At 37.9% G+C, this 27,325-nt stretch overlaps 3 protein-coding genes across 3 annotated transcripts in view; 1 reads left to right on the top strand and 2 right to left on the bottom strand.

Annotated features, from left to right (window-relative positions):
* The window catches only part of prim2 (DNA primase subunit 2), a 44,787-nt gene extending 29,675 nt beyond the window's left edge, over window positions 1-15,112 (bottom strand). The window contains exons 1-6 of the mRNA XM_030772252.1: window positions 14,968-15,112; window positions 14,731-14,843; window positions 13,753-13,847; window positions 13,477-13,597; window positions 12,424-12,519; window positions 11,580-11,717 (exon numbers count right to left, since the gene is read on the bottom strand). Coding sequence (XP_030628112.1) covers window positions 11,580-11,717; window positions 12,424-12,519; window positions 13,477-13,597; window positions 13,753-13,847; window positions 14,731-14,843; window positions 14,968-15,112 — 708 coding nt within the window. The remainder of the gene's footprint in view (window positions 1-11,579; window positions 11,718-12,423; window positions 12,520-13,476; window positions 13,598-13,752; window positions 13,848-14,730; window positions 14,844-14,967) is intronic.
* Window positions 15,113-16,573: 1,461 nt separating this feature from the next.
* rab23 (RAB23, member RAS oncogene family) lies at window positions 16,574-22,313 on the top strand. Its single transcript, XM_030772889.1, has 7 exons — window positions 16,574-16,612; window positions 19,731-19,969; window positions 20,585-20,670; window positions 20,938-21,094; window positions 21,481-21,563; window positions 21,798-21,890; window positions 22,174-22,313. The coding sequence occupies exons 2-7, from the start codon at window positions 19,815-19,817 to the stop codon at window positions 22,311-22,313; spliced, it is 714 nt and encodes a 237-aa protein (XP_030628749.1). The 5' UTR covers window positions 16,574-16,612; window positions 19,731-19,814.
* Window positions 22,314-26,067: 3,754 nt separating this feature from the next.
* On the bottom strand, window positions 26,068-27,272 carry bag2 (BCL2 associated athanogene 2). Its single transcript, XM_030772973.1, has 3 exons — window positions 27,148-27,272; window positions 26,606-26,715; window positions 26,068-26,462 (listed from the first exon to the last, which is right to left on the bottom strand). The coding sequence occupies exons 1-3, from the start codon at window positions 27,270-27,272 to the stop codon at window positions 26,068-26,070; spliced, it is 630 nt and encodes a 209-aa protein (XP_030628833.1).
* Window positions 27,273-27,325: the final 53 nt, after the last annotated feature.

Raw genomic sequence — 27,325 nt, 5'->3', positions numbered from 1 at the left:
TGCTAAAGAATACAAGAGCATTCACAAGTGGGTGGTTTTGACAGGCAGTGACTGTGAGCGTGTGAGGTAGTCTCCTTGGAAACATTTCACTTTTACTAATAAGAGAGAGAAACTCCAGTCTCTCGCTGAGGCTTTGTCACCAGTTTTTTTTTTTTTTTCCCCAGTTGATACTGATCAGTCCACAAAGCAGAAAAGTATAATCACACGGCTTCTTAATGAACTGATACATCATATAAATTTCACTACTATACCACCTGTCAGCTCACTTGTTTCAGAGCTTGAATTAATTAAGTAGCTTAGCATTAATTGCTGCTTCTTCTAACAAAATGACCGCATTAGTGGACTTGCTTTTGCCATGCATGCTCAGGGCACGCAAAATTGCTAGCCCGACATCCCGGAACAATCAAGTTTTATCATCGGGTTACCAAAATGTAACAACACCCCGCCCAACAGGCTATCAGAAATTATCCCCTCAAATGAAATAAAATTCCCTCATTTTAGGGGTGGGTGGTATAGACGGTATAGAAAGTACACTGGTATCAAGCTTTGCCTTACAGTATTGAATTTGACCAATGACGTAACTACACCAGTGCAAGACAGCAACGCACTAAACCGTGCCTAGTCTGCCGGAAAGAAGAAGGCTTTCCACTTGTTCACTAACTCTGTATTTTCCATATAGTGAATATAGTGTAGTGCACTACGTAGGGAGGGAGTAGAGCCCAACCGATAAATCGGCGTGCTGATATTATCAGCTGATATGAGCTAACTGCAGATAAATCGGTATTGCCATTTATAACAGTCAATAAATGACAACTAAAAAAGGCGCTTTCGGACCGAACAGTTCTAGGGTCTCATTTAATAGGAACTACCCCCTGGGGAGCTTCCCCTAGAACTACATACATTCTAGGGCTTTTTTTCTGTTTACATTCGCACCGCCAGTAGGAACGCTGAAGTGAGATAAGCCGGCCGATGGTATAGCAGCTAAGAGCTGTTGTTTACGACTAACTATGGATAGCTGCACATTTTTAAGTATAAATTTAATGACTTTTAAGACCTTTTAAATACCTCCAAAAGGAAAAAAATACCATAACTGCGGCAAAAGAAAATAGAAATATGACAGAAATATTGAGTGCACATTAGATAACATATAACTGCCTTCTCATTAACAAAAATAAAACTGTATGGCGATAGACCCAGTCCAATGGAAAAAAAAATGTCCTCTGCATTTATGCATTTACCACTGCAGTAGCAGTGAATGACTCGATGGGCATAGTGCTTTTCGGGTGCTAGCATAGCACTTGTGCCTGACGCTTGCTCGCAGTGTCGTGTTTTTGTTTTGGTTTTTTTTTTTCCTTTTTCCCCCGCCGCAGCCCTCAAATCGTAAGCTGGATAAACACATTCTTATTTCAGGTAAAAATGCAGATCACAGCCACACAAGCACCTACCGAAGCGGAGTGTACGCTACCTCTCAATGTACAAATATACATTGGACGTTGCGGAAGTGGTCATTGTTGGGGGATATAAAATACCAGTAAAATAAAACATAAAAACCATGTCACCCCTCCTACAATTCCAGACATTTTAAGACATTTTTAGACATGAATATCAAAAACTAAATGTAATACGTTCTAAGACTTTATATTTTGCACGGATCTTTAAAAATGGCGGTTGCAATCATCGTATACCTGCGTCTGGACCAATGGCTGTACACCTACGTCACAAGGTTCCTATTGCGCTGTGAAAGTACCTACCCTGAAGTAGGAGCTAAAAAAGCCCCTCAAAACGGCGTTCTAAGAACTATGATCGTTCTAAGTTCCTGCGGTGCGAATACGTGAAAAAGGGGGTACTTTCTCCAACAGTTCTAAGAACTATGGAAAAGTTCCTCCGATGCGAAAGCGCCTAAAGAGACGGAAGATGGATCCTTCAACCATGTTATGACATTTATGTCAGCCATGCCTGGTTTTGCCGCAGTAACATGAAAGCCGGTAGTCAGTCAAACATCAAAATTACGTTTAATGTTAGGTTAGCTGAGCAGTGTAGACTAAGCTGTTGACAAACTTGATTGTAGGTTTATTTATGAAACAGCGTGATAGTTCTAGCCAGTAAACAAACAATGGTCCCGTCATTTCTTCCTCATCTCTTCTAAACATAAACATCTCTGACAACACCACTTACAGCAGCTTATAACGCTGTCCATTGCTAAATTACAGTACCGATGAAGCAAGCTTATACCATGTTTATCAGTGGAAGATCACTAACATTAATGGGCGATTAAACTGTAGCGTTTAACTTATTCTGCCTAAATGAAGCAATGGTAAATATATCTGTGACTCGCATGTCTGTAGGTACAGTTGGTGCATTGGAAATTATTAAACCAGAGGGGACACGTAAATAAACGTGAGCTGAACAAGTATCTAACATGGCTTAGTAGCCAAAGAAAGTTATCGAGTTTCTTTTTCAAACATGTAGTGTGAAATCCTCGATATGACTTGACCACAGTCATGTAGTATTAGATGCATTCAACAGCAGTGTCTGCTCTAGCTCACTGTATCAGTTTACTGCATTATTTATCAAAACTTTACTATATTTTGTTGTACCTTTGTTAAAAGTACTACTTATGACAATAAAACAAGTTTACTTTTAAACTGCATTATGTTTTGTTATCTTAGTGAGGACTCTTACATAACTACACATAAGCAAAGATTTTCCCAAAATTAATGTTGTGTGTTTCTGGAAAAAAAAAAAAAAAGAATATCAGCCATATATCATTATCGGCTTTTTAAATCATCAAATATCAAAATCAGCATCAGTCTGAAACATCTGTTATCTGTCAGGCTCTAGGAGGGAGAATGAGGATTCTTTTTTTTTTTTTTTTGGAAGTTTTAAAATATATATATTTTTTTAAATCACAAAGATGATTAAAATCCAATCAGACGACGCCAGTCGTAAACTACAGTGAGTTTTGAGAATCCAGCCCCAAGATAAGAGCAACGTTATAACAAGAAGATTGTAACGGATTTGTAGGACAATGTCGTCAAAAATGAATAAAAACAGACCAACAGTTCTGGACGTAGTGTTATGTTGGTAAGTTTATCTGAACATTTGCCTCAACTTTTTTGTGTCTAGCCAAGCTGGCATGTATGCTATGCTATACATATTATTACCATTACGCAATCTGTTTTGTGATTATATTGAAGTTTCAGTGAATCGGCAGATCTAAATGAGTATTTATTTTGATGATTGTTCATTGATTGTTGACTGATTTATGCATGATTATTGCTGCAGTTTGATCTTGTTAAATAAATGTTTTTTACTGCTTTCTCAACTATATCTGCGTAAAAAATGGTCTTTTTTATTTGGGCAAGTCAAAATTTATTTTGTGCTACCAAAATCTGAAGAATGCCTGCCCAAAGGGCCACCAGGGATTTAGAAATTTTGCGAGCCCTGATACTCCAGGTAAGAACTGTTAAGCTAAACATAATTCTTACAGTTCGTAAATGCATAAGCAACAAGGCTTTCACCACATATTTCTTCTGTAACCCTGGCCAGTACTTTTTGTCTGTGATAAAAACCCAGCTCTACTTGCTTTTAAGATCTAGACAAACAGACCATTTTCTGAATAACGATTTCAAATCTATGACCTTGGACCTGTGGTTTTAACAAAGAGAGGCTACTTTTTGCTCTGAATTTCAATGAGTGAAGAGAGATTGATGAGAGCGTCTGAAAGTAAAGGCTTGATGAATGTCAGGACTGGTCAAACCATTAAAGGCCAGACGAGCCTTGTGAGAGAGAGATGCCAAATCAATCTTGTCATCAGGAACCCACAATGAGGTCACACACCTCATTCAGTGTACTTTGGGGTCATCAGACTACACCACACATGATAGCAACCTGCTATACAAGTTAACATGATCTTATTTTCATTTTACCCTCGTCGCCTCCCAAATGTAAAATGCCTAATTACCCATGACCACCCATAAGTCTCCCTCACACACAGCAGCCACATTAACTTGCATAGTAGCAGCAGCAGGTAAACACACTTGTGGTGTGTGCAAATATTTTAAGCAAGTTTATGGGTAAGATGTTAAGAGAAAGTTGTTCAAGCGGCACTTGTGGCTACTTGTATGTATGTGCTTGTAACTGATGGTTCTTGCTCGAATTTAATTTTAACAGCTGCTAGAAGTGGTGTCGACTACCTCTATGATCCTATTCTTCCTATATTTACATCTTCAGTGTTTAAGTGCCTTTTTAAGCGCTCGCATTAGATGTTCTAAAAACAGCTCTAAGCTGCGCGAGTAGAAAGTAGATTTAATCACATCACTAATCAATCCCAAAAGATACCTGAAATTCCATTCCTGTTGTTAATACACTTGCCTGTAGTGTCCTGACAACAATATGAAGCTTCCAGTCTCTATATCCACTACACATTTTAATTCAGCCTTATGTTGCTGAGAGGAGACAAAGGTTAGACCTCCGTGCTGCTGAATTAATTTCACTCGACCACTTAACTTCTGATTGCCTTTATCTTCAATTTCACAAAAATGAAATGCGGTGAAGGAGGGAACAAATGGGACAAAAAAAAAAAAAGATTAAAAAATAAAAAATAACCTCTTAGCCATCATTTTCCATATCTCGGTAACAGGTTAAGACGGTTACAGCCAAACTATACTCTCATTTATTCAAAATGTTCAGTTTTTATGCTCAAGAGCTTAATATAGAACTTTCCACATTCCTCTTCTATGCATTGTCAGCACTTCTAAATCTTGAATGTCTCTGCTTAGCCAAACAACGAGATGCATCACAGATACTCATTAATCATGTGAGAGGAGAGAGAAAAGGATTTTTTTCCCTCATGGTGGATTATTTAATGTAATGACTGTCTAACAGCCTGTATTCCTCCATCCTTTTATCCATCTCTCTGCTTCAAGCCATCAAAAAACTTCAAAAGACCGAGCACATTGGAATCTGGACTGACAGTTCAAATTGGCAGGAGAAACTAAAAGTATGTGTGACATTTTGATTCTTTTCTGTGTGTGACACTTAATACGCACACTTAACGTTTTGCAGTAAGCAGTGGTACACTACAAAGTGATGTTTTGCAATCCAAATAAGAAAAGAGATGACCTGCAACTTCAGACTGTCACATAGCTGCCACGTTTACGGTGACAGGAACCAGTGACAGGACAGGGATTGCATAAACCAAACCCTACAGAAAAATCAATCAAAAACAGGAACTGGAGATCAAGAGTAAAGCCAGCGATGCAGTGAACACTCGTGGGCTGAAAATACTCCTGCACCAAACACCATTAAAAAGTTCTTTATCGAACAATAAATGAATCTTCTTAAATGATGAGAACACATATCATTACTTCTGATTATTGTGGCTACCAAAAAACAAACTCCATGTACAGTCCTACAAACAGCACCTATCTGACTCAGATGTGAGGAACACATCCAAAATATTAACAATAGCTTTTGACATTTACCCAAAATGGAGCTTTCACTGAGGTGGGTTTAACAGCAAATTCAAAACAACATTATAGGAACACGGAGGGCTAAACACACACACACACACACACACATATATATATATGTGTGTGTGTATATATATGTGTGTATATATATGTGTATGTGTGTGTGTGTGTGTGTGTATATATACACACACATATGTGTGTACTTACACATACACAGTGTGCACTTACACATACACAGACTAGTGGTTTAAGTAAGGTTACAGTTGCTTTCTCAATACAGAATGCTTGAGTGTGTATGTAAGGCGCTTGTTAACTATTGCACCAAGGTCATGGGAGAATGTGCATACCTCTATCCCGAGACACGGTCTGCACCTAGTAATAGCTTTTCTCTCTGAGAGAGAGAGAGAGCACCTCTTCCTCTTTATCTGTAACCACTACAAAGCTCCAGGAAAAGAAGACCCTCAACCAAAATTCATCTCTGTGTCTCTGTCCTATTTTAGACATATAACATCAAATGCCCAACAACATCGAAATGCTCATCCTGTCATCTGATATTAGAACCTGTCAAAAAAGGAGCTGGTGATGACATGCACATGCTTTCTGGGGTATGTTTGATTTTTCTTACTTCTTGACAAGTTAACCTGCATAATGTTAGTGCCAAGTACTTTAAAGTACAAATTCTACAGACTGACACCTGGAGACAAAGATCTTTGTAAGCCTCATCTTTGACTCCTCTGTAGGACATAAAATGCCAACATTTGGATCAGAATTCGTCGTCATAGAGCCTTGAAAATAGAAAGAATGCTTTAATCTGACAGAACATGTTTCCAGACCTCTAAACCAGTGAACTGCTAAAATGAAACACCCAATGCCCTGAATACAATTACGAACACTATTAACAAGCTGTTCATTTGGGTAAAATGATACAGGTTAATAAACCATTTTTGGTACAGGATACAGATTTTAAAATATAATAAACAAATACAGTGCTTTTTTGAGCAAAGACATCTATTAATGCTCAGATATCTCATTCAGTTAGATGAAGACAATTCTCAAAAGGAAGAATTCCCCCAATTCCCATAACACCGGTCCAGCTGTCAGTTTAACATGACCCATTATTAGGTGGATATGGTCCTTCTCTGGCTGCCTAAGGATTATAAGAGTTTGAAATGCTTGAGAAAAAGCTCCCAAACATGGTTAAATCTGGCTGTTACATTTTGATAAGTCTTCAGAATATCATGTGAAACTAAACCAAGAGAGTCTCCAGGAAAAAAAAGCAGCGTTAAACAAATGCCAGTTAAAAGAAGGACAGTGTTCTCTAGATTCTACCAAAACAAAACTGCTTTGTAATTATCTCTGTCAGCAGAAAGCTTCATTCTATCAGTGGTCTTATTTTTTCAATGAATATCCAATTGTGGGGAAGTTACCTGATTTATTCAATGTGACTTCCAAATGATGAGACTGGATTACAATCACTTGAAGAAAATTGCACTGTAAATGCTTAGGCATACACGTGAGGACAGCTCTCATTAAGTTTGTATCCCCTTGTTGGTCAGTATTCGGCGAGTCACCACAAAAAACAAATGTATTAAAACACAGCTTTTGTTTTGTAACTGGTATTGGAGAAGCTTGCTTGCTGGAGAAAATAACAAAGCTGATGGCTACTTTATGTCAATAATCAACAATTCACCTATTTGTCAAGGAGAAGTACGAGAGTGTCTGTCTGAAACATTCCTGTTAACATTAAATGGATACATAAAGTGGACTAAAATGCCACAGTCAATTTTTTCCAACTCAACTATTTTAATCTAAAAACCAAACATTTAAAACGATATCGCTCATAACTGAATTCAGATTTCAGCAGTATAATGCTAAAACATACAATATTAAACACAAAGTTGACACTGATTCAGGTAAATCCCATTTGTTAACTATTACCCTCTGAGAGGTTCTTGCCTATCTAGCTGTTGGAGAGAGAGAAAGCTGACATACTGGATATTTCCTGCTTTCCTCTCAATTTGTCAAATAGTGTTCATCCCGCATCCAACAAATGCTGAGTGTGGAGGGGGAGGGGTGCAGGAGTGGGGGGAGGGGTGGCGGCGGGGTGGATAGCGGACATCTCACGTCAAGTGTCTAGCGAGATTTTTGAGTTGGCAATTGATTTCATCACTTCTCTCAGGAAACTATTTTTGAGTGTCATAAAAGTCTCGTTCCAAGCTTGATTTACGGAGGAGCTGGGCATATGAAGACTGACACATTTCATTTTCTCTCGCCGCCTGATATTCCGAACGCTATCGGAAAGAAAATGTGAAGACAGCATATGCTTTCATTTGCCAAGACGGATTAATACTAGGGTTGATACAGCTTCCTTGCGCTGCTGGAGAGGATATTGTTGGCTGGTGATGTCTGTTTTCCCTCTCTGATAGACACAAGCTTACTTAATAATAATTCAAATGACTTTGTACGGGGGGGGGTCGGAATAGCAATCTTCCCACCAGCTGTCCAATTCTGCTTGGCAGTTATACAGAAATGGCCCGGATAGAAGAGTGGTGGGAAGACCAAGAAAATATGTTGTTATCTGGCAGAGGTGAGCTTTTCTTACATTTGCATCATCCAACCCCTCCTGCCAATGCACCGATTGGACTTACGTCCCCTTGTCTGACCGGAAAGCGGTTATGGTGAAGTACAATGGTGAGAAATTCTACATCAAATAAAATGACTGAGGGCAACGAGATGAATACAGAATAGTTCCCAACCTTTCATTTTGCTGCTACTAATTGGGAAGAACCTTCTCAATTACTTGGTCTAATGACCATCTTTGGATGCAAACTTTATGTGCTGTTCTGAAAATTTAATTAAAATGCTCAATCAAGCTTTGGCTGGGCAATTTAAGGTTATAAAGTGATTTCTGTTCCCAAAGCCGTCAGATTTATTATTATTCTCCATATCATGCACCCATTTTTAATATCTTTTGGTTATGGCTGCAATTAAATCCTCTTCCACACTGTTTACTGTGACATGATGTCTAATTTGAATTTTAGAGGTCACGGGACACAAGCTGACAAAAGTCAGCTATTACCATAAAGATTATTAACACAGGGCTCCAGCAAACACCAAACGTGTTTTCAGTGCCACCTCACATTTGGGAGGTATACATCTCTTTAACACATGAATTAAAATGGAAATAACCTATAACCCAACACTGCTGAGTCGCCATGCATCATAAACTGATGCATTAACAAGACTAAAATGGTATTAAATGTACATATAAAAAGAAACAAAAGTAAAAGATGCTCTTATTTTGAGTAACTTTGTATAAATTACAAGCAAATTATGCTTCAGCGTTCGATGTAACGAGAGCTAGACTGCAGGAGACAGATGGTTTGTGAAAGGCACTGGAGGTATTCATAAAAAATCTTAAAAGAAGGTTACGTGAGGATAACATATGATGCATTTTCATCAAAAATAACAGACTGCGGTAATAACACAAATGGTTTGTAAATCCTAGGTATGGGACGAATGATCACAGCGGCATATGAGCCAGACCTTGGAATTCCCTTAAAATTCACCCTGACTCAAAATTACAGAGATATGAGCGCTTTTACATTCACATTTCCATCAACACTCAAAACTGTACTCAAATAATTCAGTGTGTAATCATGGTACAGGAGAATTTTCCCACAGTTTGAATACAGAATGCTTGCAAAAGGTCTCTACACAGCTTGCTGACACACCTCTAATCAGCTTAGGCCTAAGTTGCAAAGTGGGACCTGTCTGTGTATGAACAATGTCTATTGTCAAATGAGAAAAACAATCACTTCAATCGGCTTTATCCGGTCAACTGTGCCATAAATGCCCTGTTACTATATAATAACGCTGATAAATTTAGAGATGAAATTTTAAAATGGATGTGATCTTTGAAGATGTGACCTCATCACTGAACAGAGATATGACATGCAGACACACGGATAATAATCATAAGAGACAAACCACAAAAAACGCATGACATGATGAACCTTCTTCTTTTAATATTCTAGATAAAAAAAAAAACATTTTGGATCAGTCTGATTTCGCTACTTCAGCACTGCGCAAGATGCTGTGGCAATGCTAAAAATCAGTATATTTCTGAAAATCAGATACTAAATTTACTGAATATGTGCTAAATTATGCAAAGATTCGTGATCTTACTGTGCAAAATGAATGTAATATCCTGAATGAAAAGTAATGGCACGGTGGAAGTGCAATACTTAAAAAATGTACAAGTTTAGAAGAGTATCCTTGTTGGGCTGTTGCCTAGCAACTGGAATAAGCTGATGTTTTTGATATCTGTGACAAAGATTTAGAGATAGGAAAAAAAATGTTCTCTCCAAAGAAGAAAAAGGACATGCTCAGTAAAGCTTTGGGTCAATAATGTTATCCAGTTATCATTTTCAAAAGTCCACGGCTTAAAAAAATAAATAAATTGCCGCACAGGATTCTGCTGTATTTCACATCTAACGCTTGTGTGGAACAAAAGCAATACATTTCCTTAGAAAAAGTATATTTTCTCTCCGACTATTATTAAAGTCCACTCAACTAACACATCACATACACCTCCTAAACCACACTGGCAACAATGGGCAACAGTACAGTGGCCTCTGACAAAATGTTAGATATTTCATTATGCTAATTAACCCTTAAAAAAGACAATGGCACATAAAAATTCACATTACTACACAAGATGGTTAAAATCAAATGTATTCAGTGATACAGTGATCTATAGAGTATTCATATCTTTGTGTTTGACACAATAAACAATAAATAAACACATAAACACCAAGAAATAATTTCAGTGTCCTGCAGGGGATGCCCTGATAAGTTAGTAATTGTCTAAAACCTACAACTAAAAAAAAAAACAAAAAAAAAAACAAATCAGTGTTTTAGAATATGGGTTAATTTTGTGAGAGCTGAAAAGAGTTTTCCCAAAAAAAAAAAAAAAAAAAAAAAAAAGTTATCACTGTAAGGGCAGCAGGGTGAAATATTCGGATTTGATAGAGAGATTGAAATGCCTCGGACAGAGAGCATAGCAATCCTGGCAGCGACTACCTGCAGCAGAACTGCTTTTGATTTCTTTATTGCCAAGTCTCCTAGTGACCTCCTCCGTCTCTTAGCAGCTCCCTTTAATCTCTGTCTGAGGCTGGAAATGACCCATAACTCCACAGTGTACACCATCAAGCACTCTCAGCTAAGCCACTCATAACCATCATCTTTCCCACCCACTCTTGTTGAAAGCCTTAAAAAAGAAAAAAAAGAAGAAGGAAAAAAAAAAAAAAAAAAAGCAATCTGGTCCAGCCACCATCCGCTGTCTCATGCAACACCCCCATCACACAGCCAAACCTGCCCCCCTCCCCCCCACCACATACACACCTTGTCATCATCTCATTTTCCTTCTAAAACTGTCAGCCCCTCGGCTTCAACAAGATGACTAGTTTGTGACATTAATGTTGTTAATCCGCTCTATTTCCAAAAACACAACAATACATATTATTTCCTCAGTGACATAGCACTACAGCCTGGTGCTGGTCCAAATTAAAAAAGAAAACAACCAATTAACAGTGTGCCAACGATTGGAAAATGGAGTGCCATTGGAATTAATTGGAAAATTGAATGTTGCCTCTGAAGCACTAGCTAAAAACTGATCTGTGTTTAGATACATTCATTCAAAGCCAAGTCTAGATTTACGTGGGAAGATCGTCTGCTGTTCAGCTCTTCCATTTCGCTGCCCTCCAAGCTCCCCAGGCCCCACAGAGTTCTTGTAATTACAATTTTCACCAAGCAACAAATGGTCGGTTAAATCTACTGAGTTATAAGTGTTGATTTTGTATTCATCTGAAATAATCTTCCATCTGGTGTGAAGAAACGCTCCATCAGAAACAAACACTAAATAACGAACAGCTAAAGGCTCTACGATTGACCATGTTCAAAATCTGCAGAGCAATTGATTATGTGAAGATTGACAAATTCGTCAGTGCCAAAGGCCCTGTTTATATGATGAAATGTAAGGAACAATAAACGCTGTGAGCATTATCTATCGATACCACGGATAACCAATGACTGAAGACTTACTGCAAGCGCTTTGGAGAGTCTGGTGCGGAAATCGTTGAGGACGATTGTGATGATATCCTGTTGGGGTATGTAGGCGTAACCTCCCTGCAGAAACACCTTCCTTGTCCGGACTAAATCCAGAGCATCCTGGAATGGGACCTTCGGAAAAATGAAACAAAAAAAATCATTAGTAAATGTTTTTGGCTTGGCTTTCTACATCACAGGTTAGTTCCAGCTGCATATTTCAAATAAAAGAGCACTACATGGTAAAACTTGGAGCTATCAAAGAATTACCATAACAAACATTGTAGACTTCACACTGGACCAATTGTTCTTACACTAATAATTTCATTAATGAGGTCATGCAATGTTCCACTGCACAATGAAACACTTTGATCTTGGTGCCTTTTTTCTTGATAAAGCATCTAATAAAAAAAATCTTCAGTCAACTTTTTCCTCTTGAGTTACAAAACAAAACTAAGCAGCTAATCACAGCTACTTCCCTGCTCATTTTTTATGCATGTGGAGAATTCTCTCAACTGCTTCTGTAAGTCCAGCTGAATTAATGGAGCTTTGTATTTTTTGCATAGAAAAAAGAGAGAGAGAGAAAGAGAGAGAGAGGGAGAGAAAGAGCGAGAGAAATGGTTTGATTTAACATTAAATGAATTCTTTGCTATATTGCCAGGGTATTCCCTGACCTTCACATGTTTGTTACTAACACATCTGGCAGCTCAAGCCTCGCTTATAGTCCTGTAACCATCAGAAGCTTTACGCACTCTTCAGAAGCACTTCAGTATGGTACAGCAGTTTCAGATGTCAGTCTGAGGTAGTGAGTGACAGGTCTGAAACACGAGCTTTATCTTACTTTGTAAAAGTCTTGGTTCTCCAGAGTGACTCCGCTTACTGCATGGCTCGAGTGGATGAGTTTTTCTTTTAAGTTATTCTTTTCTTCAGTGCTTATCTGCTCAGAGGTGAAACAGACAGACAGAGAGAGTTCAGAGGCCATTTTATGGACACCTGATAACATAAAAACAACAGTTGTGGAGAACAGAGTAAGGTATATGATATTTACTACTTAAACGAGGACCAAGCGTTAAATGTATTCTCAAACAGCATTGGTTATAAAACCATGAAACATCACTTTATCACTAAACATTTTCCTGCTGCAGCAGAACAAAACAGTGCAAACACAACCTGTAACATATATAATTACATGTGGAGGGTAATCAGTATGGCTGCAAAAATGAACTGAATATCACCATGGCCATTTTGGAAATGACTATCACTTCCAAATGGTACATTTTCCATAGACTTTAATTGTGAAAAGCACCGGTCAATAAAAAAAACAAAACAAACAAAAAAAAAACATCCTTTAGAGGAAGAGCTGATGTGTCTATCAGGTTTGTGTTAGTAGAAGAGACAGTACCAAACTGGTCTTTCTGGGTTGGGTTTTTTGTTAAGTACAAGTTACTGGCATTTCATTACTTAGTTTACAGCACCATCTTCTGTTAAACTCGACCCTTACATCATAACACATAACATAGTATCTCATATAATGATGTTCATATGTTATTCATTCATTTTCACGACAAAATGCAAAAGAAACACTGCTTCAAACTAATTCCAAAAGGAATGTCAAAATATTAAAATAATTCCCCATATATTAAATCTAACCCTAGAATGATTTCAAAATCCAACAGCAGTTTCTGTAGTAGTTTTCTCTACACTGACAATTAACCATATAACCGAGGCATTAGTCCACAAAACTTTTTACATGTTTCCTTATTCATAAACCAAGAGCTCCATCTACTCCTTTTTCAGTGGCAATCTAACTTGTCGAGTTTTGAATGAGGACCTTTGAATCCACCAAGTGACACGCTGCACATTAGGAGATAGTATTCAATATGGGTGAGCTCACCATATCATACTTCAGATTATTTCTATGCAGAAAGTCAGTTTTCAACTGTGGAGGGAGGTCATTGAAGCGGTAGCGAAAAAGATCCATTTCTTGCTGTATAAACCATCGTCGAAGGTCCTCTCTGAAAGCAAAAAATGAATGCAGATTTCCACTTAAAAATTGCCTCAGTGACGATTTATAATGACCTTCAATTCATTCCACCGCACAGGCCTAAAATAAAGGTATGCATTTTACTTGTGGTGTGCACACACTCAAAAATACATTTTGAAAACATACGTTTGGCAATATGCAAGGCGAAGGATGAAGTGAGAGATATGATCCTTTCTTCTTTTCTCATGTTCAGTGGGACCAGTTTGGACTTTGTGGTCATCCTGAGTAATTAAACAAAATGTTACCAAAACAAAACACATGAATCAGTTGCATTCATTTAACAAAAAAAGAATAATCAGCTATGACATCCCCCACAGAAAGTCAGTTTATAATGCTGTACAGGGTATGCAATTGACAAATTTATTATGTATTCCATATATTCAGTATAGAGTTGTGCAACTTTTTGTCATATCAAAGGTATATTTTGTCCAAAGCGTGAAAAAAACTTATTGAAATACTCGGCTCCTCAGTACATAATTCCAAAAACCAAGCTGAAATTTATGGCAGAGCAAAGAACTGAAACTTGTTCCATCTAGTGGAGGGATAGAGTATAGCATAGAATAAAGCATTATTTAAGTTGTTTCCTACTCTAACATGTTTTTTTCTAATTATTTTAACGAGGTAATATGTATTATTTACTGGAAACAAACCTCATTTTGTTATGGTTAGAGAAGGTTTTCATGGTACAACAACCAATTAATCTGACACGTTCTGTCGTGCTAAGGAGTAACTGATTTAGAATACGTGAGTTCTCTAGACGTAGCCAAATCCGATCTCATAATTACAGAACAGGTCTTCAGCACATTCTAAATCAGAGAATGTCACCACACCAAATTCTTGCAACAAAACGCCAGTATTCTGAGCAAGATCTTGTAGAAATGTCGATGCTTCAGTAAAACAGCATAAACTAAACGATTTCTTGACTGCAATATTACGTTTTATATCATGAAGGTTACACAATATGCCTGTTACAATCTATTTCTTTAAACATGTGAAACGTGTGCAACTTTATAAATACAAACGTGCCATGTTTCTTAGTGAAACTGAAGATGAAACTCATTGTTTGGTCTAAAGAGAGAAAACGCTACTGGAAAAAATACTCACCGCTTCTATTTTGTAAGGGAAATTGAGGTTAGAAAATTCCGCAAAAAGTTTCTTCTGGTACTGCTCAGAGGTTTTCACATAGCTAACCCCAAGATTTTCCACCGTCTTCAACACTACAAAACAAAATTAACAGCTACGTTATTAGAATAGCACAGGCAAGAAAACAGTTAACCTGTTGCAAAATACGTGTGTAGCAATACGATGCATTCGTGCCACTGCATAGCTGCCTTAACTTACATCTTAACCTCTCCACGGCAAAGGTCTCAAACTCGGAAAGTGAGATGTTTTCAAGCGGAGGTTTATCATAAAACTGGAGACAGTGGCCATAAAGTTCATACTGTGGATTTGTTATCAACTTCTTTCTCTTTCCACCAAATTGCATGATGTGGGCTGAAATGAGGAAAAGTACTGAAAGTTATTTTCAATGACAATAAGTTTTGAGAAGTAGTTACCACGAAAGATTTGATAGTCTGCGGCAAGTGCTTGGTGCAATAAGGTTAAACGGTTGCCACTGTTGTAATATGATAATTTAACTGGAAATTAAATATCAGATACACACGGAAAGTATCCACTGACTAAACAATGCAGCTGGCTAGCTAATAAACTGAGCTAGTAGCCTAGCTTTTATCATGTTTACCAGTTCACAGCTTCTTCACCTCACCATATTTACAAACAACGAGAGAATTAAATGACACATCATAAAAGGTTAAATTTCAGCTGGTGAGAAAAATCGATGACAATTAGTAACTGTCATATACAAGTACCTTGTGAGTTATCTGTGTTTCTGCTGCTGTCACTTCCTAGACACTATCCCGCCAACTAGCCGATACAAGCAAAGCGCGGGTGAATGACGCAATACAGAGCGGCCAATCATTTGATGTTTTGTTTCACGGTCTTCCGTTTTCGTCCGTGTATGTCACACTGTAGTACCGTGAAGCCGCTATCTGGCTTTGGATTGGCGTAAACTGTAAAACCCATGGCCAGATCACTGTGTGACATCTATCCAGGCATTAAGAAATTGGCAGTTTGACCTGAAAATAACGAGAGACAAACTATCCTATTAAAATTTGTCCGAAGCTGTAAAATAAACTACTGAAAGCACGATAAATGTAACTTTGCAGTTGTTGCTACTGTTGTTATTAATTATTACACACTGATCATATGAGTTTTAGTTACAAGTAACGATCTGCTTTTTATGCTGATAGTTGACAGGTATTTCATTATTCAAAGTAAAGAAAATAGCAAAATTATTCTGTAAACCTTAAATTGTATAATCTTCTTCAGCAAAATACTGGGGATGGCCTGCTGTCATATAAAGTAGACTGAACACTTTTATTTTGAAAGTTTAGGCCGCGCCACAACGCCCGTTTCTTTGGCCAAGCGTTTGCGAATGCCAGTGTGTGTGAAAGAGATGTGAAATCGCAAGCACCGAAGTCGTTATGAATGCATGACGGATTACGACTAATTGTATGAGGGAGACACGTTGACAACTTTTTGCATTCATGGCCTCAACTTGGTCACGTGACTCTACCATTAATATTTCCAATAGATAAAGCTGAGCGATATCTTATGCTGCACCCTCTAACTCGATAGAGGCTAGAGCTAACGGAAAGTGTTAGCGGTAGCCAGGCGAAAGCACTAGCTAAGTGGGCAGGTATTGTCGAGGCCATATAGAAAACCATTCCAAGAATTGTTACCCGTTTTGTAGTAAAAACATCATCTGTTGTAAGTAACTATGCATATTATGCATACGTTTTAAGGGAATTTAATGACAACATTTCAGGGTAACCAGCTAAAAATAGCTTTTGCGCAGATACAGCACGACTTGGAATTCTTCTCCCATCGCGGCTCGTAAAAGAGCCAGACATGTAACTGAATGCAGGTAAGACACAATGTTACATTCCTAACAGTCAGTTATCTATTGAGACCAAGTACGTGTAACAATATGTAAACTTAAATAATTTTGAATATACTCGTGAGCTGTTCGTTGTAAATTGACACAACAAGTGGTCAATTTGGTCGCAGAAACCTTCATTGCTTTGTTTAGTTGCTATTAAGGGCCAGTGATGTTTCTAAACAGAATCTCAACCTTCTCTCAAGTTCTTATCCTGAAAATTTGGATTCCTTTCAGCAAACAGCCTAACATGTAGATGATGGCAGTCGAATGCGTTGATTCTTGCCTTCTTGAAAAAAGTAACGGATAAGTTGAATATCTACACGGCTATTGGCTTCGTTTGAGAAATTGGGAAACTGGGAAATAAATTAGAGAGTTCGTCTCCACACACGTCTGGTTTACGTAGTGTCTGAAAATCAGATGGTGTCTTCTTTTCAGAGAAGTCAATACAAGTAGCAAAAAAAAAATGCTCATCATTCTTGATTTTTCCGGCAATTAATAACAACCCTTTAACCGGATCATTTTATTTTTTCAGCAGTTGTTTTTTCTAACAGTTCACTTAGTTATATGCATATTGCCGACATATATAGTAGCCTTACCGTCAAATAAAAGTGACTATGTCCCTTAGTCAAAATAAAACCACTCAGATCTTTTGTAAGTGGAGACTTTTATGGAGTATCAAAAACATATACTAATGGTGCATACGAATAATGAGAGAGGAGTTTATAACTTCTGAACTTGTCTCTCTTTTTGATCTATCTATCAACCTACTTGTTAACTATCATATCATTATAATCCCTGTAAAAATTGGATTGTCATTGTCATTGCCAGGATTGCCATGTTAATTGCTCTTCACATAACCCTCCCCTCCCCCCTTGTTGTAGATCATGCAGAGTTCCTTGGTTACATGTTGCCTAGTGCCATGTCAGTTGCTCCTTCAAATAGCAAAATCTCATCCACACCTGTTCTAACAATGTGGCCAGCAGTGGCTATTGTCGTTTTATTTTGAAATGGTTCAGCCTAAGCCATTTGAAATTCATTCTCAGCAACAGAGGCCCAGGTTTGGCACATAATGGAAAACAATCCTTTTCATGACCCTTTTTCCATTATCATTGCTGGGTATTTGTTTAATGTGGTATAACTCCTGTATTTATTTTATGCAATTAACTAAAAAACCCTGAACCCTCTCATGCTGGTATAGCCTTCATTTAGGAATATTATGAATGTGACTGTGGTTTCGATTTATTTGTCTGCCGCCTGGAGAGAAACACAGAAATATCTAGCCTACTTAAAAACTCACTGTAAAAACTCTCCAGAGGTTAAAAGGTAATTTGGTGAGGGTTTGTAACTGTTCATCATTGCAGGTTTTATTTGTTTATTTATTCATCAAGTTTATGTGGCTACAAAGAAACCGTTGATAAATACTATAGTCAAACTATTAGGGAACATTGTTCAATGTATCTGTTAAAAAAGTGAACTGACCCTTTACTCGGTCTGTGTCATCATGTTCTGTTGTTCACAAACACCCGAGCACCTGTGTATCAACGTTACGTTTCAGGACAGGCTGTGTGTTCACTCCCGAGTTAGGAAACGGACAAACAGGGAATACAGCAGTAGCGGCCACACGTGTATCGTTGTTACATGCGTTAGTTAGGGTGCGCTGTATTTAGTTACCCCTTTTTGAGAGACGATTCAGGAGGCCTCTTCTGTGTAACGTAATACGTGTGCAGTAGACATCTCGTTATCCTCCATGCATTCTGTTGTTGCATTTCCCCCCTTCTGTCTGTTGACATGTCTTAGCTCAATAGACTGACATCAGCCAAATCCATATTATCAGAGACAAGAAAGCTTTTATATTTGAAAGATATTTCAGACTAATCAAACTCTCTCAGCATTGTACATTTTGTGGTATTGTGTTGGCCATTCATTCAGTATAAAAGTTTTTTATACCTATTTTTGTAACACGTTAAAAATACACTCTACACCACTTAATTGATTTTAATTGCAACATATATCTGTCATGATAAACCAGAACACTCCCTCTGTGGTCTGAGAATCTATATTTGCAAACAGCTGTTTCTTTTCAAAAATTATTTTCTGGCGTCTTCAAGGCACCTCAGGGTGAAATCACTGAATGAAAGCCAAACTGAATAAATTGCAATTCAGAAACTATTTTGTAGCGTGACTGACACATTCTGCAGCTATAGGCCCAACTGGAGGGGGGATGGAGGCATCACAGTTTCAGCCAGAGATGCACAAGTATGTCAAGAAAGTGTTCAAAGTGTCATTATTTAGAAATATAATGATAGATTCATTTTCCAATTTTTTGACTAACTGTGCTATATAAACAGTGACTTCAAACCAAGCCCTTAGGAGCTTTCTGCCTTGAACATTTTGGAGATTTCTCCTCTACACAAGCACACTTGCATCAGCTGATCAGCTAACCTTCAGCAGTACATCATTTAAATTAGGCATGGTAGTGCAGGGCTTGAAAAAAAAAAACAAAAAAATGCGTGGGTCAGTTTTAAGGACAAGCTTTAAGGACACAACTGGGTAAAACAGATACATGAGAAGCAAATTCATTAGCTCTACAATGTACGAAACTTCTAAAAGGGAAAATGTTTAGGAAATAATCATCAGTTTCTGAAAAATTCCTTTGTGTACAATGTAAGATGGAAAAAAAAAAACATGCTAGAGCACAATGATCTCATTCCTGGAAGCCCTGTCATGCTGACACACCCATGTAGGCAGACAGCTACTTAGGAGAAAGTGGGAGGAAATACGGAAAATTCTAACCCATAAAGTGTAGGGACATGGGACATTAGACAACATAATTTATCCCTCTGTTTGCTTTAAAGGAACGCCTGGATGCTTACTCTAATTTTATACCCTGCTGTAAAAATGCTCCTAGCACTCAGTTAGAAAGTGTTTTATGGTTAAAGAGGTGGCACAAATCAGCCATGGTCCAAACAAAGAAGCCCACACCCCTAAGGAATTATTTTCATTTTAGAGCGCTTTTGCCTTCTTGAACTATTAAAACTATCAAAGGTGAACACTAACTGACACCATTGTCACCTAAAGCTTTTTTTATGGATTTTGATTGTAGGAGGAGAAAATTCGGATGATTGTGGGACATTGTTAATTGAAGTACTGAATCCAGTGTTGAAGAGTACCAGCTTAGGTTGCAGCCATGTTGGAAGAGGACATGGAGGTGGCCATCAAGGTGGTCGTCGTGGGCAATGGCGCTGTGGGGAAGTCTAGCATGATTCAACGTTACTGTAAGGGCATTTTCACTAAGGACTACAAAAAGACCATCGGCGTTGACTTCCTGGAGAGGCAAATATTGTAAGTGGATTTTTATGTGCTTATGTGCTCAATTAGTTTCTCCGTTATGGTTTTATAATTGAGTGGGTCTGTTTGCTTTTGTTTTAAAATTGTCTTTGGCCTGCTTTTGCGGATTCTGTTGGCATCTGTCTGCGATGCTGAAATGTTCTCATTAGCAGCTGGTGGGCTCAGGGCCCTTGTTTACCTTATGTATGCACTTATTAAAGCCTAATTCCTTACTTCCAGTTCAGAGCAAGTCAGACTGACTTTTGTTCTGACTGAAACTACGTTTTAGTCTCCTGGCCTTGTTTTTGCAAGCTTTGCTGAATCTGAAACTCCCCATACAATTTATGCAATCACACAATAAGGAAAGCATAGTTAGTCTTTGAAAAAAGAAGTGAGCAAGTATTTCCTGTTAGACAGCTGATAGACAGATGGACAGGATGAAGATGAGTCTAGTTTCGAGCCGTGGGTGAAGGGAAGACGTCTGACTATACATAAAAGTATGCTGCATTTATAGCTGCGTTCTCAGGGTTTGCTTTCATTGACATTTTCGCCGACAGTCATGCTTATCTAAAAATTCAATGGACACTGATAATGTTCATTTAATGCACTTGTACCGTTAATGTTTTCCAGAGTGAATGATGAAGAGGTGAGATTAATGCTGTGGGATACTGCAGGACAGGAGGAATTTGATGCTATCACCAAGGCCTACTACAGAGGTGAGATCCAGCATGCAGGCTTCAAGACAATGCCATGTGCTGTTTTTTTCTTTTTTTTTCCTTCCTTTTTTGCTTAAATATTAAAGGTTTTGAATAAATGCCTAACACTGCAGTAGACAGTAAATGTTATTTACAGTTATGTAACTCAGTGTAAGCAGAGTGAGATCAAATGCTTGCTTGGCCTGTGCTGTGTTTTGACAGTGTGAGAGATAGAGAGAGAGAGATGATTGTTTGTTGCACGCTGTATTTTGATTGGTGTATTAACAGGTGCCCAGGCGTGCGTGCTCGTGTTCTCCACCACAGACAGGGAGTCATTTGAGGCAATCAGCAGCTGGAGGGAGAAGGTGGAAATGGAGGTCGGAGACATCCCTACAGTTCTGGTGCAGAATAAAATTGACCTGCTGGATGACACTGTAATAAAAAAGTATGAATTACACTCATATGCACTCTTCAGATTTGCTCTGTTCAGACAAATGCAAAATAGTATGACCTAAAATGAATTATTCCTGATCCAGCCGTAAGGGACCTAGAGCCATTCTACATCTCTGTGAAAAATAAAGTTCAGCATCTGCATACCTAATTCACCAAATCAGCCTTCTTTCATATTCAGTGGTAATAAAGATGTAGAATGGTTTGTGGTTGCCAAGGGTTACATTTAGTGGAAGAAATGGCTGACTTAAAAGAATGAGCAGTATGAAAGTAGATCAGTCAGTTTTTCAGAAATCATGAAAAGACCACAGTTTTCATTTTACAGTTTCATTCCACAGTTTTTTTTTTTATTATTTATTCTTTTTTTTTGTCTGCCTGTAGCGAGGAGGCTGAAGGATTGGCAAAGAAGCTTAAGTTAAGGTTTTACAGGACCTCAGTGAAGGAGGATCTCAATGTTAATGAAGGTATGTCACATTAGAACTTAAAAACGAGTTGATCACCATTGATATGACAGATATGCTATGTGGTAAAATGAGAGCCATATCCTTTGTGATGCATTTCTAGAAGGGCCATAGTAATTTGCTTTACCACAAACTGTTAATGGAATAGGTAGGCCTACTTGAAAATATTATCCAGTGGTGATGTGGATGACTTCATATTGTAGTGATCTGTGTATGACATTATTGTTATTCCTGAAGTTTTCAAATATCTAGCGGAAAAATATCTACAACGACTCAAGCAACAATCCGCTGAGGAGCCAGAGGTTGTTCATACAACAAGCAATAAAATAGGTAAACGTCTACTTTGCTGACTGTGTCAATAAGAGTCATATATCTCAGTAATACGATAACATTTACATAAGGTACTGATAATGTGTCGTCTCTGAGAGAGCAGTCAAAGATTGTCATAATCTCTGAATGTCTGAAATCACAAAGCCATTTAATGAGGACTTTTAAGAGTTATAGAGCTTTCACACCAGCTGTTCATCAGTGTGTCTGTGCACCTTTTGAGTAATTGTTTGAATGGACATGGATGTTTGACAAGTGAAACTCATGTTTTCCATCACCTGACTAGGCGTTTTCAACACCACAAGCAGCAGTCACTCAAACCAGAACTCCAGCGACCTCAACGGCCGTGAAGTCATCAACCTACGACCAAACAAGCAAAGGACCAAGAAGAGTAAAAACCCCTTTGGTAGCTGTAGACTTGTTTAGGAAAGCCCCCCGCCCCCCGCACTTTATGGTATGTCCTGTCTGCCTTGTTAGATTGAAGCCACCACTGCAGCCCACAGAATATGGGGGACAAGACCAACACTAATCTGTTCTAGAAGGATAACATATCCTCTAAAGCTCCCTCCTATTTTGATTGATTCCTCAAAAAGTTCCTCCTATTTTGTGTGGTCACAGCAGGCTGAATGTACTGTCAATTGGTCATAGTGTGGGGGTGTCTCCCTCTAGTGGCTCAATATGGTAAAACCACCTAGTGAGGGAACAAATCAATGGTTAAAATGCACATTGCATATATTTTCTGGCATTCAAAACACGTCCATTAAATAAATAGTGTTGTACTTTATATTGTATAGAGCAGGGTAACATTCTAATGTTCACTAATCAGATACAAAATTGTTCAAGTGCATATGTGACCTTTTTTTTTTTTTTTAATCATACCATTTGTGCATTCGACTGTTCATTTGTGCAATATATGCTGATGGGGATAATTTGGTATCACAATCCTTCCATAAGGCTTATGTAAGGTGGGTATTCAGAACACCAACAAAAAATATACTATTGACAATTTTCAGTCGTAAAAGATATTTTTGTACACGTTTTGAAGGTTTAAATGTCGTAAGAGAATTATTTGCTTAAAATCTTAGCATTAATGTAGTGCCAAAAAGTTTTTAAACTCTGTAAATTTTAATAAATGTACATACTGTTGGTGAAAGGATTGAACAGTTTACTTAATTTTCAAATTAAATGATTGATATACCAAGAACACACGCTGTTACTAAATACAAATTAGATGAAGCTGCTAAAAGAAGATGTTTACTCAACAGATAACCTGTGTCATATCCTAAGAATTAAAATGTTAAATTGACGACAAATTGAATAGATACCAAGTTACTCATCTGAAAAGCTCTGGTGGGTAACAGATGAGGGTCACTCAAACTTGAAGTCCTTAACATTATTCACTATTGCACAGCCAGGTGCTAGAATCACTGTGTTTGTCTTATCTGACTCAATATTTTAATTGTGCTTTAATAAAACATTGGAAAGCCATCATTTCCTTTTTTGAACACTATTTCAGTTACAAATGTAGGGAGTATAATACAAGTTAGAAAGGAGGCACACCCAATATGCACTCAATATGAGAGTGGTTACGTAAATGCCCTCGCCTTTTCCACATTGACTGTAGAGTATCAGTAGAATTCAACACTATGAGATTAAAATTTAAAAGTACCTCACAGTAATAATCAGATTTACTTTGTCATTTTGCCTCCGCTACACGTATATGACCTCCTCTTTCAGTTTTCTGTTTGCCCAGTGGAAATATGACACTGCACAAAATGAATAACAACATTTCTTAGAGCATTCATTACCTGTTGTCTTTGGTGTGTATTAATGCACACATTTTGCTGTTTTTTGTTTTTGTTTTTGCACTCCCCTTTGCTTTACTGTGTCCCTTTTTAACGTCTTTTTAACTCCAAACTATGTTGCTCCTTTGTTTTGCGAGAGACTTTGAGGAAATTTTCAAAAGGTATTTTCCCCCCTTGTTTTTAAATTGTCCACACTCCTTGCCACAAAGGCACAGGGCTGAAAGGACAGTTTACCGTAGACTTTTTTCCCCTTGAGTTTTCATCATTTTGTATGTCGCTTTCTCTCCTACACTGATTGTTCTCTCCCAGAATCAATTTTTAATGTAATATTTGACCACTCTGCACAACCTATTACATTTCAGTTTGTCACAAGTAAAATATTTACACGTGTTAACGTAAAACTGTTGATTAACCTCCAGAATAATTTCAAAATTATTTTCCATAATTTATAATGTAACAGCCTTCCCTCTGCATTTTATATAGAGACTTTCATTAGCTTAGTGTGGATTCATTTCTGTTGTATGTATTTATACATTGAATGCATGCCTTACATTTAGTCAATATCTTTTTGCGTGAATGTGCAACCATGGTACTCTGCAACAAACGGCTTGTACATGTTTACATTTCTTGTTTATGTATCAGCTCTTCACAATGTGCGTGATAAAAAAAGTTTTGTCATTACAGCTAAAGGTTGTTCTGTTGCATAAAGAGAGAGGGGAGATGTCTATGTCTACTTTAGAATGGACATAAAGGCACTTTATCTGTCAGGTAACATTTCATACAGTTTTATCCATTGTAACAATCCATCCTATTGTATATAACTGATCATGTTTCTAATGTACTGTAGAAACTTCAAGATGGTTGTTATGTCACATTTCTGTTGTTATGCTATATTCAATTCATCCTATTTTTAAGTGCTCAATATATTCCCTGAATGGTCAGATTTTCCAGCAGCCACCACACCACATGTATTTGGGTCAACAGAGAGATATCATGTGAATGTCTTTTTGAGTGTGATACAAAAAAATAATAATCTAATACTCATTTGCTAATGTGTCTGATCTTGAGTGCCACACATCTGATGCCTTGTTTAATTTTGTTTTGGTCTACTGAACAGTGGTATAAAGAAAAATAAGTAAATAAAAGATCTATTTTAATTGTTTTGCTTAACCTAACAGTGTGACTTTTTTTTCTTTTCTCAATAAAACCTCAAAGGATACAATACATTCTTCCATATTTAACTGTTGCTGAGCTGATTTCTTTAGTCAGATAACTGAAGTCACATGAGAAGTCAAGAGAATGGCATATTGTTTTTCTTCTCCACCAAACAACTTTTAGCACATTCTTAATAAACTGTGTAATTTGTTCCAATGGTAACGAGACATTTATTTAAGACTGAGTGGCATATCAGAGACTTTGACAAGTATGTACCAAACAACATAATAAGCCTAATTCATTTAAAGCATCTCGACTAAGAGTGACATATATGTTCTTGAAATGTACTTAAACTAAAATATCTTCTAAGACTGGAATTTGAAGTATAGAAAATGGGAGGTCTCTCATATTTCTGACAAGTAGTCACTCCCTATTTTCCTCAACACCTCTGTGATTCTAAATGTAGATGATAAAAACTGGGGAGATGTTCTACGACTCCTTTCAAATTTTTTCCATGGCCACAGTGCCTGGAGTAGATTCATTCTCTCCTCGTCTGACTGGTGAGTGGCTCACCTCACGCTCCCATGAGGAATTTTCATGCATGTGAGATGACAAACGTCTTATTTGTTCTAACCTGAATTTTCCATGAAAAATAAGACAACATGCAACTACTATGAAATGTTTAGTGAAAACAATTACTATATGCTAATCCTGATTTATGAGCTGTCTGATGGAATGTTGTTAGAGTGCACGAATGATTTTACTGTGCTCGTGCACCGTAACTGCGAACCGTTCAATTAGGATTCACTGAGGCTTGTTGATTGTTGGCGATGTAGCCTATTGTTTTGGCAGTGCAGCCAATCTTGAGAGACCGCATGTGGATCCATACCTCTCTACAGATGTTCTTTAAATGTGAACTTTTTTTCACCGACCTAAGTCGTCACATTACAATACGTAGGCCTATACCACTATAACACGCTCTTATTAAACCATGTTGTATCGGAGCACAGTTGACCTAACATGGCTTTAAGTGGACAGTATTTGTTTTCCATTTCACCAAAACCGTTTGTCAGCCTCAGGATGATGACAAGTGTAAAGTTTAGCACATGAATAATTTACAAATCCTCTGCTCTTATGGCACACCCTGGTCACTTGTGTAACAAAGCATACGAATTTACTCAAATTTTAAAAACATGCCAGTTACAGTCACAGTTCAATAATTATTTGCCATTCACTTTGTTCGAATCATCCACTTTCTGATTATCCATTATTTTAATGTTTTTCTCTGCATTGTCTATGTTTCTGATAAGAGTCTCGAGTCGTCTCTTGATTTTCTTCTGATCATCTAAGGCACAACTTATCACGATGCTCTGAAATTTCTGATCAATGGGCACCGGCGGTGCCTCAGTTATGCAGGCCGCGTGAAAAGCCTCCAACTTTTTACGGGCACCCTCTATGTCATCGAGCACTTTGGCAGCGATTTCATCAATCAGAGCTGTGGCTTTCTTCAGCGCATCATCTTGTTGGGCATTTCGAATTGTGTCCACGCATACCTTAACAGCTAATGTCCTGCCCATCAGACGATCGGCAGTAAGAGTTAGTTCCTCCTTCTCCCCTGGAATGGACAGAAAAACAGAAATTCATTTCAAGGTTCAGAAGTAACGCTGAGCATAAACTCAGCCTGTAACCAATCTCTAACGAACATGATATCGACATATTTAACTGAAACTTTTGCATGCATTTTTTCCACTGGCTTACCATCACAGATACTGCGCATTTCTTGGCTATTCTGTATCGATTGGATCATCTCCAGTAAACACTCTTTCTCTTGTTCCATAGCAGTGGCTGCCTCTCTTAATGCTTCCACTCTAGCACATTAAGAAAAGTAGATCTGATTTTACAAATCAGAGCAATGAAATTGACTGATATGATAATAATTTGAAAGCTTTTGTACTAAATCGTCAAAGGGGTACAACCGTGGCACCATCCCTTGAAATACGGATTACACATAGTAATTTAACTCTTGCCACTTAAACAACATATCGTGTCACAGGAGTTCTGTGTACAGCTGTTCTTCTACTTCACATTTCCCACGTGTTGCCGCTTGTGCAACTTCACTTACGCGATCATGGTAGTACATAGGACGTATCATTGAATAACAGACCACGATTTAATATTCACATATTTTATTAGTTTAAACGCTTAACTAATTTTAGTGAAGTTTTATGATATATCGAGAAATCACCCTGTTTTTAACTTTAGGCATAACCTACTCAACGGTGTAACTGAACCGCATTTACCTCAATTCAAGTTGATCCAAACTCTCCAGCAATCGCCCGGCGCGGTCTGCCATTGACATGGATCTACTGAACATGCTGCCCTTAGCGGCGTCGTTCATTTTCGCATGAATTTTTGCCTGAGCCATCGTCGGAGTACGTTATCCAAAAGACTCGTGACTTAAGTAGGCAACGGGTGTTG

This window comes from Chanos chanos, chromosome 4, assembly GCF_902362185.1.
Source record: "Chanos chanos chromosome 4, fChaCha1.1, whole genome shotgun sequence".
NCBI classification, from domain to species: Eukaryota; Metazoa; Chordata; class Actinopteri; order Gonorynchiformes; family Chanidae; genus Chanos; species Chanos chanos.
Note: the sequence above shows the minus strand (reverse complement) of the source record. Positions and strands in the feature narration are given on the sequence as shown.

Bases quoted from the DNA above. Each gene is read 5' to 3' on its own strand.
- bag2 (XM_030772973.1), bottom strand. From the start codon at position 27,272: ATGGCTCAGGCAAAAATTCATGCGAAAATGAACGACGCCGCTAAGGGC. The intron at 26,716-27,147 runs GTAAATGCGGTT...TTAATGTGCTAG, and splicing joins TTGGATCAACTTGAATTGAG to AGTGGAAGCATTAAGAGAGG. The intron at 26,463-26,605 runs GTAAGCCAGTGG...TGTCCATTCCAG, and splicing joins AATGCGCAGTATCTGTGATG to GGGAGAAGGAGGAACTAACT.
- rab23 (XM_030772889.1), top strand. From the start codon at position 19,815: ATGTTGGAAGAGGACATGGAGGTGGCCATCAAGGTGGTCGTCGTGGGC. The intron at 21,564-21,797 runs GTATGTCACATT...TTATTCCTGAAG, and splicing joins GGATCTCAATGTTAATGAAG to TTTTCAAATATCTAGCGGAA. The intron at 21,891-22,173 runs GTAAACGTCTAC...TCACCTGACTAG, and splicing joins TACAACAAGCAATAAAATAG to GCGTTTTCAACACCACAAGC.